Source organism: Dipteris shenzhenensis, chromosome 7, assembly GCF_047967505.1.
Source record: "Dipteris shenzhenensis isolate YYH24624 ecotype China chromosome 7, Dip_SZ_1.0, whole genome shotgun sequence".
Taxonomy (NCBI): Eukaryota; Viridiplantae; Streptophyta; class Polypodiopsida; order Gleicheniales; family Dipteridaceae; genus Dipteris; species Dipteris shenzhenensis.
Window position 1 is genome coordinate 27610317 of NC_141602.1, and position 18968 is coordinate 27629284.

Genomic DNA, 18968 nt, shown 5'->3' on the forward strand with positions numbered 1-18968 from the left:
GGAAAAGGAACTATTATTGCAATTTCCACCTCTAGAGATGGTTTTGTCTTTCAATTTATGGCCCCCACATACTTGAACCATTTTTGTGGGATTCATGGCCTCTCCTGCTGCTGCTGTGAGTTGAGTGTTGTAATCTTTGATCTTAAGTAGGTAAGCATGATCGGTTTCGCTATTGTTGCGAAAACTCTGGTTGATTTGGTTTCTCAATGTGAATCCTGGAAGTGTTCTTGGACTTGTAGAGAGCTATGAATATATCCCATGGGAGTGGAGGCTCCATTGACATTCCTTCAAGATCCCCACGACACGTGAGTCCCCGTCGAGACTACACATTTTTGGTGCCGCTGCTAGGGAGTTCAAGGTATGCTTTTGCATTGCACTAGATTTCTCTCATCATCTACCCATTGCTCATTGTTTCAAGCTTAACTTGGAGCTTTGATAGTGGAGTTGTAGGAGAGGAAAAAGTAAAGAAGTATGTGTTTGGACGGAAAAAAGAAGAAGCTGTCATTTTTTGGTGGAAAGCATTTTTGATCATTTGAAGCTTGCTTTTTATGTTTTTTAGTGTTTTGAGTTGGTAGGAAGATAGTTGGGAAGATTGCTAAGGAGTGTATGGTGCCAAAACTCACAAAAAACAACCAAGAATGATGAATCATGCTGAAAATCGAAGTGGTTTTGAGTGTTGATAGTGACCTCCTCAAGAAATCTGTCATTTTGCAACCAAATGTTGTTTTTCGTTCTTCTTTTTTGCATTTGGTAGGTAGATTAGGTAGTTTAGCATCCCTCCATCACAAAAAAACATGAACAAAAACTTTTAAATCATCAAGAATCATCAAAAACCAGTCGTCAGCAAAACTATGCGTTCCTATGCCCACGGGTCATCGCCTTAGCACTCTCCCATCTGTCAAACTTGCATTGACCCATTGCCTTAGTGCTATCCCACTGGTCAAACTTGTGTTGACCCATCAGCTTAGCCCTATCCGCATGACCTAACACATGTCAGTACCTATCCTCCCACCCTAATTGATTACTATCAGTCAGCTATCCCATCGATTAAACATGCGTTGACCTGATGCCTTAAGGCTATCCCACCGGTCGTTGCCTTAGCTCTATCCCCACGAGTTGTCACCATAGCTCTATCCCACCAGTTAAAGAGGCATTGACTTGTTGCTGTAGCTCTATCTGCCAGCCGTTGCTTTAACTCTATCCCACCAACTTGCTATCCCCACGAGTCGTTGCCATAGCTCTATCCCACTAGTCAAACAGGTGTTGACTCGTCACCATAGCTCTATCCCCACGGGTCATCGCCATAGCCCGCCCCTTGACCCTACATCCGAGGTGGACTCAACCTAGAATTGGGGCTCTAATGAACATATGATCTTGAGATCAAGAAGGTCCCACAAGCTCACCCTGAGCCTAAAGACAGTGCCTCATATACCATCTGGTCGACCTCCATACCAAGCTTGGCATCCTCAGGGTCAACCAGTGCAAAAGTCAGTTCTTCTTACTCCTTGCAAGAACCACTACTAGGTGAATTATCCAGCTCGGAAGAGTCCATGAGTCAGGATAGAAACATGGGTGAACCCTCTAATGTTAGAGCCTCGGTAGCTCTAAACTCCATCCCTAATGATCTTCACTCTCCTACCCCATCTACAGCAGTAGCTACATTAAGGGAAACCTTTTCCAATATCATGGAAAGGTTTGGATTGACAGACCCAGTAGAGTGGCTAAACCCATTTGCTGGACAAACCAGGGTAATGTCAGAGGCTCAAATGCCGGCCCAACCACCACCGATGTAAGAAGTAATACTCAGGGAGCCAAGTCCCATGATACCTAATGGCAATCAACCCCCGTCGTACCAATTCTCTGACGATAAACAATCCTATGGGGGTGGATTTGGACCAACATTCTCACAAGGGTCCCAAATGCTAGAGCAAAGGGGGTAGAGGAGTAACCTTGAAGGCTCACAGTTAAGACCCTCCACTATAGAATCCCCTATGATGCCTCCTTGGCAACAAAACAGGGGAGATATTCCCTACCCAACAAGTGCCCCTTATAAGCCTATGCTTGCAGGGGACATACTACTCCCTAGAAGACCTCTAGTCCAACCTGTTAGGCCCAACCTGACCCAAGTCACAATGCCAATGCCTAGTGGGCCTGGACCCTTCCATCCCAACCTTGTGCCATAAAATCCATGAAACCCTTCATCAGGACGACCAATGTATGGGACATGGCCCACCATTCCACAACCTCCTCCTCTATCACAAACGGTCCTTACAGATGAAGCTATGAGAATCCTAGTGCAAGCACTAGGAAGGGGGTTCATCGATCCACCATTAATGTTTCCAAGAAGGGATACCAACCCCTCAAGGAGCAAGCCTATCACAATCTCCAAGCTAATCACCAAGTTTGTAGGAGAAGGAGACATAATCTCCCATGTTGAGAGATTTAAACAAATCTGTGAGACCTTTGGTCATATCGAGGATCCAGACAAAGTCAATGATTTTAGCTTGAGTCTTGATGGCAAGGCTGGACAATGGTTTAGAGCCTTAAACCCTGAGGAGAAAATAAATTGGGACACATTGCGTAAATCTTTCATTGTGGGGTTTGTTGCCCCCAGTGGTCCCAAGTGGAGCTTGCTTAACCAGCTTTATGAGGTGAAGCAGAAGGAAACCGAGTCCTTAAGAGACTACATCACCAAGATTAAACATTTGAACTCATGATGTGAAACCCATGAGAGGATGAGCGATGTGCAACTTCTTCCATGCTTACTCATAGGGCTACGAGATGCTAAGCTACATGATCATTTTTTTGCTATGAATCCCACATCGTTTGAGCTATGCAGCAAGACGACGATATGATTAGGGGATAAAATGAGGGAGAAGCGCCAAGAGGATAAATCCTTAGGTTCCTCTGATATGTCCCAGACAATAAAGGCTTCAACCTTAGAAGTAGCTAAGGATGAAAGCACGACGCCCAAGGTGCTCAACATGGAAGAGTTGGCCACAGATCTATTAAACAAGTTGAGCCAACAATGGAAGATAGAAACACCAAAATATGCCCCCAGAAACCCCTATCTATTTCCACAAATAGATAACATATGGTGTGGGGTATGCACTGGAAATCATCTCACTAAGGAATGCCCTCGTCTTAGAGCTAGGATAACACTCTACTATGCCCATTGTGTTCGTTGGGGAAATCATGACACATCCCAATGTCATTATCCTAGGGTGATTCCTCAACCCATTTATCAATAAAGGCCGCATCTACCAATTCTTGCACTACCCAATCCATCCAATCAGGCACAATTGGCAACATCAGCCAATCAAGGACAATTTATGCTCAAAATATTCCATTACCTCTGCCAGTATTGGGACCTCAACCACCACCACCACCACCATGAATTACTCCCCTGAATCAAGTATTGGTGGAAGAGCTACCTAGTGACTGGAGAGACCCCAAACCTACCTTCAGGGGAAACAACTATGCCCAAAACGGTGACAATGCAAATCGGTCCAGCATTATAAGTCACTACATTATACAAGATGACCAATACATTCTAGTCTACCAAATGGCACCGATTTCTCAAACAATGGGAGATAGGAACAACTTGACTAAGGCACAACCCATTCAATGCCATACGTGTCAAGGACCACACCTAGCCAATGAGTGTCCATATAAGGGGCAATCTAAGAAGCCAATCACATGCACACTAGCATCTAATACGCCACCGCCATTGTGCACTGGGTGTGGTGTGGACCATCTTTTTAAGGATTGCTCGATGTGAGAAGGCCATCTAAGTCCACAAGCCTTAACTTGTTAAGCATTGAGAGAGGTCAAGTGTCACTAGTATCCTTGAATGTAATCAACAGGTTACAAGCTAAAGCCCTTAATAAAGGGCTTCACAAACAAGCCAAAAGGGATAAAGCCAGCACGTCACAACCTAGAGGGGCAACTAAATCAGCACGAGTAAGCACCAAGGGTGCAAAAAAGATTGGGAATGGAAAAAGTAAGGTCATCATCCAAGATGGGTCAGATGAAGATACAACCTCCCTAGCAACATCATCTTCCTCTGGTGATACTCTCTCATAAGGTACCAACAACAACCACCCGCATGAGGCAATGGTAACGGCTTCAACCCATGGCCAAGCCACAACACCTAAGGGTCATGGTGAATATCCCAACCCATGGGTGGGGAAACAAAGTCTCACCGAGGCACATAAATTAGAACGCAAGTGCCAAGAGGAATGTGAGAAAAGGCTCAAGGCAACCAAGAGTGCATCAATCTACCCAATGAGAAACTACACCATCGAAGCAATATTTTTGATTGAGAAATCATTTCCAACAAGCATTATGTATTGTAAGGCTTTAGAATGACCCTTTTCCTATACAAATGTACAAATGTTTTTTTAATACACCAATAAAAAATATAAATTTTGACTATTACCATAAAACAATAATATATTCCATTTAAAAAGGCCAAAAGGTGATTAAAGCAACAAAGGTGGGAGAGTAACTCCATCCCACAAAATTCATAAAGAAACCAAAAAATTGGCATGGCTGTGGAAAAACAATGAAATCCCCAGCCTATGCCAATTTTTTGGTTGGGTTTTGGTCAAGAATGACACCAACAAGCTATGCTCTTTTTTGAGTTGTGCATCCAAAATTCATGATCCATTATTGAATTGCATTTGTTTTTTCACATAAACATAATTGTGATTTTGAATGTCTTGAGGCCATTTTAGGTGGATATCATCAAAGGAGATTGTAAATTCATCAATCTATCATGAGAATTTAGGCCATCAAAGCACTATCTATGATTAAAAAAGCATTTTGAACAAGCATTGTGGAGTATGTCTCCCTTTTGAATAATAATTCAAAATTCTATTACTATTTGTTTAGTTTTCTATAGCACCCAAAAAGTTAAGCTATGTTAGTGTAGATTCAATACGTATATTGTATCCCCACCCGTGAATATTTCCCCATCGATACATCTAGTCTTGGACCCCCTCGGTGCAATGTCCTCCCCCCGTGTGTGTCCTATCCATATTCACTTCCCCAGGGCGTCAGCCAATATGCTATGGTCCCTTCCTCTCCCTCTCAACATTGCCTTACTGCTGGCCCTTTTGCCCAACTAGTAAGTGCTCTGTCAACTTCATTACTAGCAATCCACTGCTCCAAAAACCCAACCTTTGGAAGTATTTTCAATTTCTTTGGTATCCATAAAGCATTGATCTTTGTTTGTTTGTGTGCTAATTTTGGCCTCGAGAAATGGGAGGATTTGGCGATGGAGACTACAAAGAAGATGAAGCTCTATGTAGAATTACCATTGGATTTCCTTTTTGTGTAGAAAATCCCAAGGTGCCTTGTCCTTAGTAAATGGGAGGATGTGGCAAAGAAGGCAAAGATCTAGCTATGGTGATCAGTTTGCTCACAACGGCTTGACTTCCCACTAGTCCTCTGTGTGTGTGTGTGTGTGTGTGTGTGTCTCTCTCTCTCTCTCTCTCTACACCCTCTCCATCCCTATAGCTAATTGCTCTACCCTAGCTCCCATGCTCCTATTAAGTACTGTCGCCCTGCTCCTACCCATGATCATCTTGCCCTAACATGGAGGTTACACTAGGTTTACATGAGGACCTTAGATTATGTTAGGGTAGAGGTTATGTTACACACTTATGTTATCAAAGCTTAACAAAGATTTTATTAACATAAGCATAAGCTTCACCTAATAGATGAGATTTTGGGAATGTAATGTGAATTAGTGTTTTCACATGTGAATTATCTATATAAAAAATTAAAATTATGGGTGTTTGAATCATGGTTATAGCATTTGTATTTTTTGGGTTTGAATCATGGTGATAGCATTTGTATTTTGGAAGATAATTAATAGAGCCTACCAATCCCAAGATCTTTTTGTAAAGATCAATACACAGATTTTTCCCTCCCTCACCATATCAGATGTGTCTTTGAAGATGAGGATGTTCAGGAAGACATGCAAAATGTCACCATAGATGTCATGGAAGCAAGCAATTCCAATACTCCTCTCTTACCTCATGAGCTAATGGCTCTAAACCTCCATAAAAACTGATGGTTTAAGCTCTCTAAATCATTACTCAGACCTAGATATGAGGGGTCTAGTAAATTTGAGCAAAGAGACATCAAAGACTTAGCACATGATGAACATGATAGTGTCGATATGTTATTAAAGGATCATGTAGAAGATTCATTTGATGATTCACACCTGATTCACATAACTATCCATCCCCTCTTTTTCCCCTCCATACATACGACCCCTAGCTCAGATAAGCTATTGTGTTCCTTATTAGCACTGGCTCTCCTAGAGACAGTGCTTAAGGATTAGGTTGGCCCAAGTTTTATGATTATTTGTTTTTAAAAAAAAATTCTCAAACCCCATTTTTGGGTGAGGGAACTTCCGCTTTAGCACTCTACCGTTTCCATTCTAGACAGCTCATGCTTTCTCGTGCTTTCTTGTGGCATAATTGGATGTCTTTTATTTTGTTCTTGTGCTCTTGTCTACGGTGTTGATTTTGGCCCACCCGTTCTTAAAAAAAAACGAAAGGAAAAATATATTTTCCACAGCTTCAGAGAAACACTCTGTGCTAAGTACCAGAGCTTCCAGTGGATAGTTGTCTTTCTTCCCTTTCCTCAAAATATTGAACATGGTCCATATGTTCCTATCAGTTTCTATGCATTGATCCCCGTCCTCACCTGCAAAACCTTTGTGACAAGCACTATGAATATAGAATGACCTAAAGTTGAGAAATTGTTCGGAAGTTCTGCATAGAATAGACCTTATTGTTTCAGGACATGTAGTCTCGACGGATTGTGCTCGATCTCGCCTTCTTGGAGCTGTGGCTTTCCTCCTTTTAGGTTCACAGTCCATCAGACCAAGCCTAGTAACAAGCAGCCTTGGTCAGGCCATTTGCTAAAACTCCCTTGACAAATACAACCAAATCGAATGGTGAGAGCAATCTTACATTGTGCAAAACTGTGGAGCATCATGTAGAACAAAATTGGCTTCCAAACCCAATAACTCCCAATGTATTTGGACAGCTTCATCCCAGCTTCATCTTCATTGGATGGCCTAGCAAGGGCTTGAAGGATTGCATACATGAAGTCAGCTACACTGATGCCACCACCACGCCTCGAATATTTCATGGAGCTTAAAAGGGCATTGGTGATGTCTAGTAGGGCTTTGGCATTTGCAATTTGTTCTCTCAGTCTGTGCACTGGAAAATTCCCAAAGCCCCAATTGCAAATTGAGGTCAGATGGTAGTTTCATTTCATTTGCTATCCCCACAAACAAGAGCTCGATGATAGAGAAGTCATTGTTTCCATTCCAGACAGCTTGTGCTTTCCTGTGGCATAATTGGAAGTCTTTTATTCTATTCATTTTGAAATCGTTGCCTTGTAAGCAATCTTGTTTGATGATACATGTGTTTTGTAGCATCTCTTATTAGAGAAGATCATAGACTAGATTGCTTTATGCATCTTTATCATGGCTTTTGTAGGTTTTGATGCTTGATGAGTGGATATGTTGTTTCCTACATGTGTTGCTTGTGCCGTTAGATTGCCATTTTCTTGTTGCGAGTTCAATATCATAGGTCTCTTTTTTAATTTTTGCATGTGTGACCATACGGTGCTCATTGCTTTGGGAGAAGACAGATGCAAGTTCAAGATCTTTAAAGTTGTGCTTTGTTCTGCTTAGACAGAAAAGAGCCATGCCGACTGGAGATTTCCAAAGTATATAAATCTTTTCAAATAGGAAGAGAAACAATGGGGAGACGTCGATCATAAAAGCAGTGTGCTGTTCGTGATTGTAAAGGAGAGCATACATTGGCATTTACAAAAGAGAGATGGTAGTTAAGGGCTTGTACTTAGAATATGGGAATTGATAGCGCTAGTCCACTGAATGAAGCATCCAATACTACTTGTATGTTTTTCCTTCTTGGTAGAATTATTAAGGGCCTTGTTGCATCTACCCTATCATTATTCTATTTACTTGTATTGCAGGAATGGTGTATAGTAGATGGATGATGAGTAAGTCAAGTGAGACTCCCTTTCCCTCATCCGAAGCATTAGTGCAGGCATGTGCATGATCCTAGTGATCACTATGATTGTTCTTTATATGGTTGGAGCCAGGAGAATGATTATGAGGTCTAGTTTTTTTTCTCTTTTGTTTGCAACATGTTGACAAATCTACTATGCTTTTTGTACCCCAGGCTAAAGAGTTGGAAAATCAATTTTTTGAATTGCTCTCTCCAAGGGGTCTTGTGGCGCGTATACGGAACATGAGCAATAATATCCGAGATTGCTATGCAAGGATTATATTGTTAGACCATGATTTTGCATAATCTTATGATGTGGAGCTTTGGAATGTGCAGTACAACCAGATTGAGGAGTTCAGATATCAGGTTAGCAATATCAAAAACATTTCTTCAATTGCCGATTCTCAAGTACTGTCAGGCACATCCAATTCCAAGAGTGGACGGCTTCTATCATGAGCTGATCTCGAAGCTTAGGGCCAAGTATGGGCTTTTACTTGATTTAGCTGATGGGATTCCGACTGCAAGCCATGATGAAAGTAGAATTTTAGATTTGAGGAGATGTCAGCTATGGTGCCATAAGTGCTTGGTTCACCTTAAGGATTTTGCTCTCTATAAAGAACATCTTCTTGGGAGCGACCCTTGCAATTTCGATGTTTCAATTGTAGTAGACTTTTATCAGAAGGCAATATCACACTGGCCATCCATTGGCCAACCTCACAATTAGGTTTATTTGAGGATGCCAGAAGCAGCTAAATATGCTCCTACTCTTGTTGCATGCTTGTGTGGAAGGGTGTATTGTTGGTGAAGATGAACTTGAGGAGCTTAACTCATTTATGAAACCAACTCATATGGATTGGTTTAAAACCATCGATGACCTGATTTGTGGGGATACTTCACAAAGTTTATTAGTCAAACGAGTTCAAAACAAGTTCATGATCATGTCATGGGAAATTGTATGGAGAAAATCGACGAGTATCCAAATCGCGCCGTGAGTATCAACATCCGATCTTTGGAGGATTTCCATTCACCAATTTGAGTATTGAAACGTTTTAACTTGCCATTGTTTGACTCTGATTTTGTTGGCTTAAGCAAGAGCTGCACAACATTGAGGGTGTAAGGTAGGATTGTGTATGATGGCACTTGATTAGAGGTTGGGGGTTGGATTGGGATAGAGATGTAGATGTTCTAGGCAAGATGCAAAGCCTTTAGATTTTATGCACAAGGTTACTGACAATTGGTGTCCACCTTTGACAAGGAGTTTGCGATTCTTAGATCTCCACTCTAATTGTAGCACAAAAAAATGTGCACACTTGTCTTTTCTCTTAGATTCCTACACTAGGATTTGAGTCACGCTCAAGTGCTCCATCATTCTTCCTTTTTCTTAGATGTACACAATGAATTGTCCCGGGCCTCGCTTGCTATTGTGATATAATCATCTTTTGATGTTGTAGTTTCCCCCTGAGCTTGGCTAACTATAACTCCATAAGTGTCGTGGGCTAGTGGAGTCCCTGAGCACTTCATTTGGGCAGCTTAGCAAGTTGGCGGCCCTTCATCTACATAGCTATGCTTCGATGTAGAGGATTCCGACTACAATGGGAAAACTGAAATGACTATGAGAGCTCCGAGTGATAGATGTACCCCACTTGATTTACTTTGTCAATGGAATCAAGAAAGCTAGTTCTCTTGAAAGCGATAACAGCCTCAACTGCAACATAAGCTGATTGCTGCATATAGGCCTATCCAAGATTACCTTGAAGAACAATGATATGGAGTCAGTGGCATCAAAGTGTAGCACACTTGGATGAATATTAATACACCCATAGTTGGTGAGCACGTTAGTCGTCCTAGTACAGGGCTTGTCACAATGATCCACGTCTTCTTTTGTTGAGGACCAAGCCGTGAGTCCAGGACTTCGAAGGTACTACAATTTATTCCATATTTTGCTATGATTGATTCAAATTTACATTTTCCTGTGATTTTAGTGTTTGGAGATTCCCATTTAGTGTCATTGAAAGGCTAATTAGATAAATAAAAACTAACACTTTCTTTTTGGAGCAAGGCATGCTTCTATACATTCGATTTCATCTATGAGAACATTGTGGAATGTTTTTGAACAGTGTACTCTACTTCTGTGCATCCCACCTATTCTTTTTCATTAAATGTTTCATTAGTGACTGTGCACTAGTCCTATCTGCTTTAAGGAATTCCTAGAAGGGTTTGCTCAGATGGCACATGGGATTTGAGCATTATTGTATATGTATGGTTGGTCAATGAATGTGCCCATTCTCTTTCATTAAATGTTTCATGTGAGAGAGATTGCTAGTCCTATCTACTGTCAAATATTCTCGGAAGGGTTTGCTCAGATGGCACATGGAATTTAAGTGTTATTGTACATGTATGGTTGAGTGCACTTTTAAATATTCCTAAGTGATGACGGTCTTGATTTTCTTCTAATCCATTTTTTGAAAGTGCTCCTATACACAAAAAAGTGTGCACGCTTTCCATCTTCTTAAAAACTGATGTTTGCTTGTTAAAAGGGCTTTATCCCTACTGGTGAAAAGATTGTTGTTTACTGAGACTGTAAAAGTCAAATAAAGAAGAAAAAAAAGGAAAGTTGCCATCAATACTTTGCATATAACTACTGGTCCAAGAGATATCATTTATAAAACTTTCATTGTTTTAGTTATTTTCTATTCTCTTTACTAAGCTATGCACGGCTTCTAGAAGGACATCAAAGTGATTCATTTAAAACTGTAAAGGTAGCCTTGTTGACATAAGCATTCAAAACAACAACAATGGACCCAAACAAATCAATTGATAACATCTTGTAGAAACAGAACTTAGCCGTGTCATGCATCATGGTTACACAGCAAGCGATTGTTTATTTAACACAAATGCATATGGACTATAAAAATCCAAAATTTTTATTTCGAACTTGCACAACAATGACCAGCACACAATAAATTATTTCAACACATATTTGGGTTTGAGCTTCATATGTGAACAACATATGGAGTTAAAACGTACGACGAATACCTTACACGAATGAGTGTTCCAATATCACACGATGGTCTTTGGGGAGATAGATTTATCATTGCATGGCTTTCAAAGTTCCTTAAAAGACCAATTCAAGTGTGGTCATCTGCAACCGGAAACATATGTATGCAATGTAGCAATGAAAACGTATCGACCCCATTACGGATCTTGTATGATGACAGTTCTATACACCCTTCTCGCTTTGGGTCAAATGTTAAAACGACAACTCAATCTGATGAAGAGGTCGTAAATCTCGCAGTAAGTACAAACCCAAATCTCGCACTAGTGTTGAAAACCAGCACTCAATTAATGCTGTCCTACGTTATTAACACAACCTCGGTGATTGTTTATTCGATAAAATAAAGTACTTAGTCGGTACTATTGGACTCTAATATTACCAATGTTGCTTCAGCTTGAATTCTTATAACATTTGTCTCTTTTGATGCATGTTCTCGATGCAAATAAGTTTCGAAATCAATAGAAGAGATGCCACATGGGATGCAAGATCAGGATAATATTTTCATATGGTTGTAGTCCATGACACAATATTATTTAGGTTGCAACCAAGGATGAGATATGAGCTCTTGTGAGCATAGTCTTATTCATGTATTTGTTGGGCAAATCATTGCACATCACCAAGGTAATAATAAAACACTATCCCTAACATTTGCAGGGAGGATTGGGTCTTGATGGACCCTGTGTCATCTCATGTTTACATTTTCTTTGTTCTTTTTTTTTCTCTTTATGATATTTTCATTAAATGGTAGGATCCAAGTTTTAGTTTAAGATTGTAGTTATGTGCTCCATGATAAAAAAAGGAACTTTGTAATATAGAGAGCTATCAGTGACAATAAGCGGGTCTCTCAAGGTTACGTAGAGGCTATCTGCTTTGAAGTAGCATTGCATTTTTCAACTGCATCGATGCAAAAATTGTCCTTAAATTTCTTTTCTTTAGAGCCTTAATTGATAGCTCAGCCTCGTAAGCAGAAGCCAGTGCACTAGCTTCTGTGCATACATACACTCTTGTTTATATAAACCTATTGCGCATTGCAATATATGAATGTGTGGTGAGAAAATCCCCATCCATACATACGACCCCTACTTTAGATAAGCTTAACCTATTGTGGATTGAAATATGTGAATGAAACTTTTTCTTGAGAAAAACTACATTAGCCGAGATGATAAGTGATAAAGGCTCGAAACCCTTTGGTTAAGCTCCAATCTAGTTTCTAGATTGGCTTCCGCCTCTCTGGTTTTGGAAGAATAGTTGACGCGATCCGGAACGAAGAGCTTCGTCATGGTAAGCTCATTCGATTTCAACCGAAGAGCTCAGTTTCAGAGGTAAGGAAAGTTGTTCTCGTCCAGACCACCTTGCTTGTTCAGTGGGAAATACCAATCACAATCGCTCGGCTTCTCACACGCAGGAGAAAAAAACGGCACTCCTCCAGACCAAAAGCACGGCGACAATACATTGATTCCAAGGGAATGGGCCGTGAATACGTCTTCGTGCTTGGGCGTGGATGTCATCGTATCGTTCCTTATTGTATCTAGAAAGGGCGATAGTCCTGTCAAGGAGACCGCTGGGCTGTGCAGGGGAGTGAGAAGCTGTAGCGGACCGGTTGAGGGCGGGGCAGCCGACGAAGAGTCCCTCGAGTTGAGGCTTGTCTTTTGTGGATGTTGCTGCCTATCGCCGTATCCGCCGTGCTGATAATCGGACGCCTGATTTAAGGAGCGTCCGAGATCGGACCCATGTGCAACGTCGAAAGGAGACGACAAAGCAATTCTTTCACGGCCTGCGTCTACTGTCATAGGAGGTAGAGATGCCGAATCGAAATTGTAAGGGAGCGCAACGTCATGTGCAGGAGGAGACGATAGAGCAACTATCTCACTGGCTACATCTGTTCTCAAAAGAGCAGCTAGAGACGCCAGGTCGAGGGAGAGCCCAGCATTGGACGGAGGCACAGCGAAGCTGGATTCAGGAGGGGATAGAAGACCTCTGTCACGAGCTTCGACAACAGCAGCTGAAGAGGTAGGACATCCAGGGTCTTCGGGGTGAGCTAGGTGGGCTTCCTGGCGTGCAGCAGCACGATGAGAAGGGACGGATGCGGCGCCGGTCAAGCGCTGAACGACGGGACCGAAGTCGTGAGGGGGGACGTGGATGATTTCAGGAGAATGCAAGTGAATGATGATGGGTTTGGGGCGAGGGGAGGAGGAGTGGCGAATGGAGAGGGGAGGAGGGCGGTGTCTGAGGGAGGAGGAGTTACGAGGGCGCATGGTCAAAGCAACAAGCAAAGCGGAGCAGGAAAAGGATGGAGTTGCTGCGAGTATACTACGTAAGTTAAACAACAGAGGATTGTAATTGCAACAACAAGCAAAGCAGGCAAAGGATGGAGTTGCTCTGCTGGATGTAAGCTAAACAACAGAGGATTGTTGTAACAGCAAGAAGCAAAGCGAAGGAGGAGGGAGTTGAGCAGACAAGGGACTGAGATCCTTGGCCTTATTAAGCAACAGTTGATTTTGGCTGCGGCACACACACCACTTCCACTTTGACTCAGCTAGTCGCCTTGACCTCTTCATCCTCGAGATTCGAGTTTTCATCTAAGAATATGTCCTCCACACACAAAAAAATAAAATAAAATATATATATATATATATATATATGAAGTACCTAAAAATCGATATTTGTATCTTTCAAATTTAAGCTAAGCCCACCCTCTCATCATGGATGAGTAAGATTATTGCTCGCCCATGTTCACTCAGATGCATTCAATGTACCATGGCGGCTCTCGCCTCTAAACACTCTAGTAACGTAAGTTAGCCCTCCCCCGCCCTCCCCCCTCCCTCCCTTCTCGTACATAGCCCAACCATTATCCCAACAAACCCCCCCCCCGCGCCCCCCCTCTCCCCCCTCCGACCCCGGCACCCCTACCCCATGGCCCCCCACGCCCCCCCTTTCGACCCCGGCACCCCTACCCCACCCCCTCCCCTCCCTTTCTCCCGTCAACTCTCTCCCCACCTTCCCCTCCCGCCTCGCATCTTCCCCCTCGCCTGCCTTCACCTCTCGCTTGCTCCCTCGTACCTACCCTCCTCATCCTTCCCTTCCCCCTTCTCCCAATCTTGACACGGCAAAGTCAATGCAAGCTTTCAATGCCCTCTCTCCTTTCACAAGAGCATCAATGCTAGGTTAAGTTAGGCTAGGCTAGACCAAGTTAGGTTAGGTTAGACTTGGCTAGGCTAGGTTAGCAAATCTTATAGTCATAGCTCCTAGACTTATTTGGAGAGTATCATTTAATTTAGCTTGACATCCTAAGCAATGTTATTAAAAAAATAAGAAGTAAGAATCCAACTCTCCACATTAGAAGAAGCCCTTTGAAAGAATTCAAAAACACATATTTGCATGTTTGCACCTCTCCTATTCACACCTCCTACCAAAATTCAATTTAGTTTTGGTGCATGGAGGCTTAATTAAGCTATGTTTATCTATGGCTTAAATTATTTATGCTTTAATTAACCTATGTTTCTCTATGGCTTAATTTATTCATGCATTAATTAACCTGTCTCTCTATAACTTAATTTATTATATGCATAGACTATGTCCAAGGGGGGCTATGTTTATCTATGGCTTTAATTATTTATACTTTAATTAACTTATGTTTCTCTATGGCTTAATTTATTTATGCATTAATAAACCTATGTCTCTCTATAATTATTTTTTCGACTCACCCACCCAACTCACCCACACGTTGAAGATATTGAGGGGATGTCGCCCTGCCTCTACTCCCCTTGGGAATCGAACGAGGGCTGCCGCCCTGGTAGGCTGGCAGCCCTACCACTAGGCTACCATGGCTTCTTCCTGTCAAGAACCCAAAACCAAGATTCGAACCCAAAACCTTCCTTTTCTTAAGGGTGAGCCCTACCATTGAGTAATATTATGTGCCTCTTTCCTTATAAGAGTATTATACATCTTCCCTCATCCCCCTCCCCCTTTGGGATGTCCTTCCCTCTTTAATGCCCTCCGCTCTCTCCTTCCCCCACGTGAGACTAAGTATGTCCCCCTAGATAGTGAAAAATGGGGAATTCCCATTAATTAGTCCTCTCACCAGCCCAAAAAGTTAACCATTTAGCCTAAGCAAGAAGGTTTTCTTGCCACAAATTAATGGTTTAACCTAAGTAAGAAGGTTGCATGTCCGTCCTGTCCTTCTCTCTCCCACTTGTACATCCTCTTGCTTGGCATGAAAATCTTCCTGCCCCCAAAAAAATTTGGATGCCCTCCTCTTCTTTCCTCTCAACCCCCTCTTCTTTGGTGTCCTTCCCTCCCCCTCTTCATCGGTTATGGACCCTCGGTGTCTTGCCATCGCTATGCCTCCACCTGAGTCTGGCTCTTTCTTCCCCTTCCAAACCAAGTCGCCTGCCCTACCAGCCTTCCTTCTTGGCACCTCTTTGGTGCTCTACACTTCTTCTCCTTCCTCGTACCCTCCCCTCCTACTTCTATGAATGGCTGGCCTATTCTGGGTAGTTCCTATTGCTGGCCTAAAATTCCTATGCAAGTGGGGAGGGAGTAAGGCAATTCGTCTGATCGCCATCACTTGTGGATGGGTGTGCCCATAATTGTACGTAGTTCAAGAAAGGGGGTGTTGAGCGAAGGGAAAGAGGAGGAGGGAGAGGGAGATGGGGAGAGAGGGGAAGGATGGAAGGAGAGGGAGATGGGGAGGAAGGGGGGGTGAACGAAAAGGGAGAGCAGACAATAGAGGGAGACAAATGAGAGCAGAGGGAAGGGGGGGGGGGAGTTCAGCGGAGGGAAAGATGTCGATGGCGAAACGGGGTAGGTTGAGCGATGGAGAATACAGAGGGGAGGAGGTAGGGAGAGAGAGATGCAGAGGGGGAGGTAGGGAGAGGCTGAGAGGGAGCGAAAGGTTGATGGCCGAGTGGGAGAGGCTGAGCGGCGAGAAGGAAGGGGGGTGTAGAAAGCTTAGGTTAATTGACATAATTGGTGAGGGGTCATTACTAACTTAGGTTAATCGGGAGGGAGGGAAAATTAATTCATGTGATTTTTATTTTTGCAGAGCTAGTAAAATGGGAAATCCCATTAATTTGTCGTTGGGAGGAGAAGATGGGTGAAAAGGAAGAGGGAAAGGGCATGATTAAACTAAGGGATATAGGGGGGAGGGAGGAGTTTCAATTAACAGGGACCACTTAAGAAGGGGGCATTAAAGAAGAAGGCACGTGCTAAAGGGGGAGGGGGAATAGGGACCATTTAAAGGGGCGTTAAAGAAGAAGGCACTTACTAAAGGGGGAGGGGGAAGAGGGACCATTTATAATATTTTAGTTAGCACTAGGTATGATCTTCAACTCTATAGCTTAGTGGTAGGGCTCACATGTGGAAAAGACAATATTGTGGGTTATATCCTACCCTCTTAAATGATGTGAGCTCTTCTTAGACATAGCTTAAATATAATGGCCCCCCCCCTCCCCCCTTTATGCTTAAATATTTTGCCATCATATACCACTCCCCTCTCCCCCGTCCCCCAACTACTTAATTAATATGATTTTTTGAATGTTAGGGGTACCTATTTGCAGTTTTCAAATATAAATTTGTAGGCCTCCCCCCCAAATATAACTAGGACCACATAAATTTTCTTAGGTGTTGTAACCTCTTAAAAAAATAAAAAATTCAAGTCAAAATATAAAATTTTCAATTATATACAAGAAGGGCCTCCCCCCTTCTTATCAAAATAATTATACTTATATATCATACTTCACTAGACATTTTTGAAAAATTTTCAAAGGGGGGGACGTGTTAGGTGCATTTGCATGCATGGCCTTATCCGGATTTCGGTGTGATTCGGGAGATGACACTTCCACCACCTCCTTTTCTCATGTGGCCAGCTTTGAGTTGATAATCCTCTGCGGGGGCAATTCCTTGCAAAGTGTCCAAGCTTCCTACAAATGAAGCATGCATCAGGAAAGGGCCCAAACACCACTTTTTGCGCTAATACCATCCCCTCTGGGAATCTAATTTTGATGAAGTCTGGGGTAGGCTAAGCCCTATCCAGGGTAGGCTAAGCCCTATCCAGACTCACTTACACCCATGGGAGCATGTGATGCTAGAGGTAGTAGTAGAATTTTCCTGAGTGTGTCTATGATATGTTCAAGGGCATATCCCAACCTTGAAGGCTTCCATAATATTTCTATTATTTTCCCTAGATACATGTATGAGGAGGTCACATTTTAGTAGAGATATGCTTGCTTGGGAGAATGTGCTCTTAAGCCCACACACTTTTTTACATTTCACAAAAATATCACATAATTACGTTATTTCAATTGATTTACTAGCCTCCATTATGTGTCCTAACACTATTGACTCATCTCATTGTCCTTAATGAATCAATGTAAACACACTTCATCCATGTGTGTGTGTGTGTGTGTGTGTATCTTCTTCACCAAAAAAACAAGTGTGTGCATGTACCTATAATTTATATCATGTGTTGAATCTAAGTTTCCAATATGGCAAAAGCCATGGGCCATTTGGACAAAATTTATGTGCCATCATTTAAGTGACAAAAATCTAGGAAATTTTATACAATGTCATGAAATGTTGAGTACATGAACTTCATCTAGAACAAATTCACTTTGAGCTACATAATATTGAATGTGTGCCATAAGGGATAGGCAGTTTTCTCATAGACTTCTCCATAGCTTGATAATGTTGATGTGCTAACTAGCTAACTATCTACCGTATAAGGTGAAGGGGGTCAAAATTTGATTCTTAAGTACTTTAGCATCTATATTAGCATTTAAAAACATCAAAACAAATGTCAATATTTGTATTGGAGTAAGCATCAAAACAACATTAAAAAAGTTTGGTCTCCATTAAAGTTCCTTTTTATACTTCTAAATTGTTACACAAATAAAACTTCTAAACCTTATCTCACGGGTCTTCTTCTCCCTTCCCTTTCCTTTGCTCAAAATTGACTTACAAAGCATTTATTAAAGGGGGCCATGTCAAGTCTAAAACACACACACACACATATACACACATAATTCACATATATTTACACCCTCTTTCTCTTGTTATGTAAGTTATTTTCTAATTTGATAAGTAATATGAGCATTTTAATGTATTATTATTTTGCTTTTTGGGTGCGGACTACCTCCCATTGTTCAATAAGTTCCAAAAAATTGCTTTGATATTTATAAATTTTCTTACATTAATTTTGTAGGTTTCTTTGTACCTTTCTAGATAATTACTTTCTCCTCAATTTCCAATTTAATTTATGTGGCTATATTCAATTTAATCTAACTTGCATTTGTGTTTATGTAATTGCTTTATCCATTTCATTCTATTATCGATTTTTTATTCAATTGTTGTAGACTTAGTTGTTTAGTTTTTTAAATTCCTCTTTGGTTTATCACCTAATTTAATTATTGTGATGGTGTAACCTAAGGGTGTGGAGTACCCCCCATTTGATTGTTTTCTGGTAAGGGTGTGGACTACCCCCCTTATTTTCTCACATACTTTGGTGGTGGATGAATCCCTTTTTATGTTAGATTTGTGACACCAATTGTACTTATAGCACGGTATTTTCAAAAAGTTACTTGCCAATCTAGACGGTTGTCTATGTTCCTTAGGTAAAGCAATAACACGCCAGGGAATACAGGCATTACCTGTCTACCCAATTGAGACTATGATGTTCTAGCACCTAGTTTTTCTTGGATGGTGGCAGGGAAGTGGATCCTGACCTTGGAACCTAGACTACCTGATGGATTCGACACCCTTTTCCAATATTGTGTTACTATTTCAAACTCAATATGATTATAAATTCTCAAATTTGTTAGAATTTTTGCAAAAATGTCAATATTTTACAATTC

At 41.7% G+C, this 18968-nt stretch overlaps 1 protein-coding gene across 1 annotated transcript; it reads right to left on the reverse strand.

Annotated features, from left to right (window-relative positions):
• Positions 1–12434: 12434 nt before the first annotated feature.
• LOC147900180 (uncharacterized) lies at positions 12435–13373 on the reverse strand. The gene has a single exon (XM_087376595.1). The coding sequence runs from the start codon at positions 13371–13373 to the stop codon at positions 12435–12437; it is 939 nt and encodes a 312-aa protein (XP_087232721.1).
• Positions 13374–18968: the final 5595 nt, after the last annotated feature.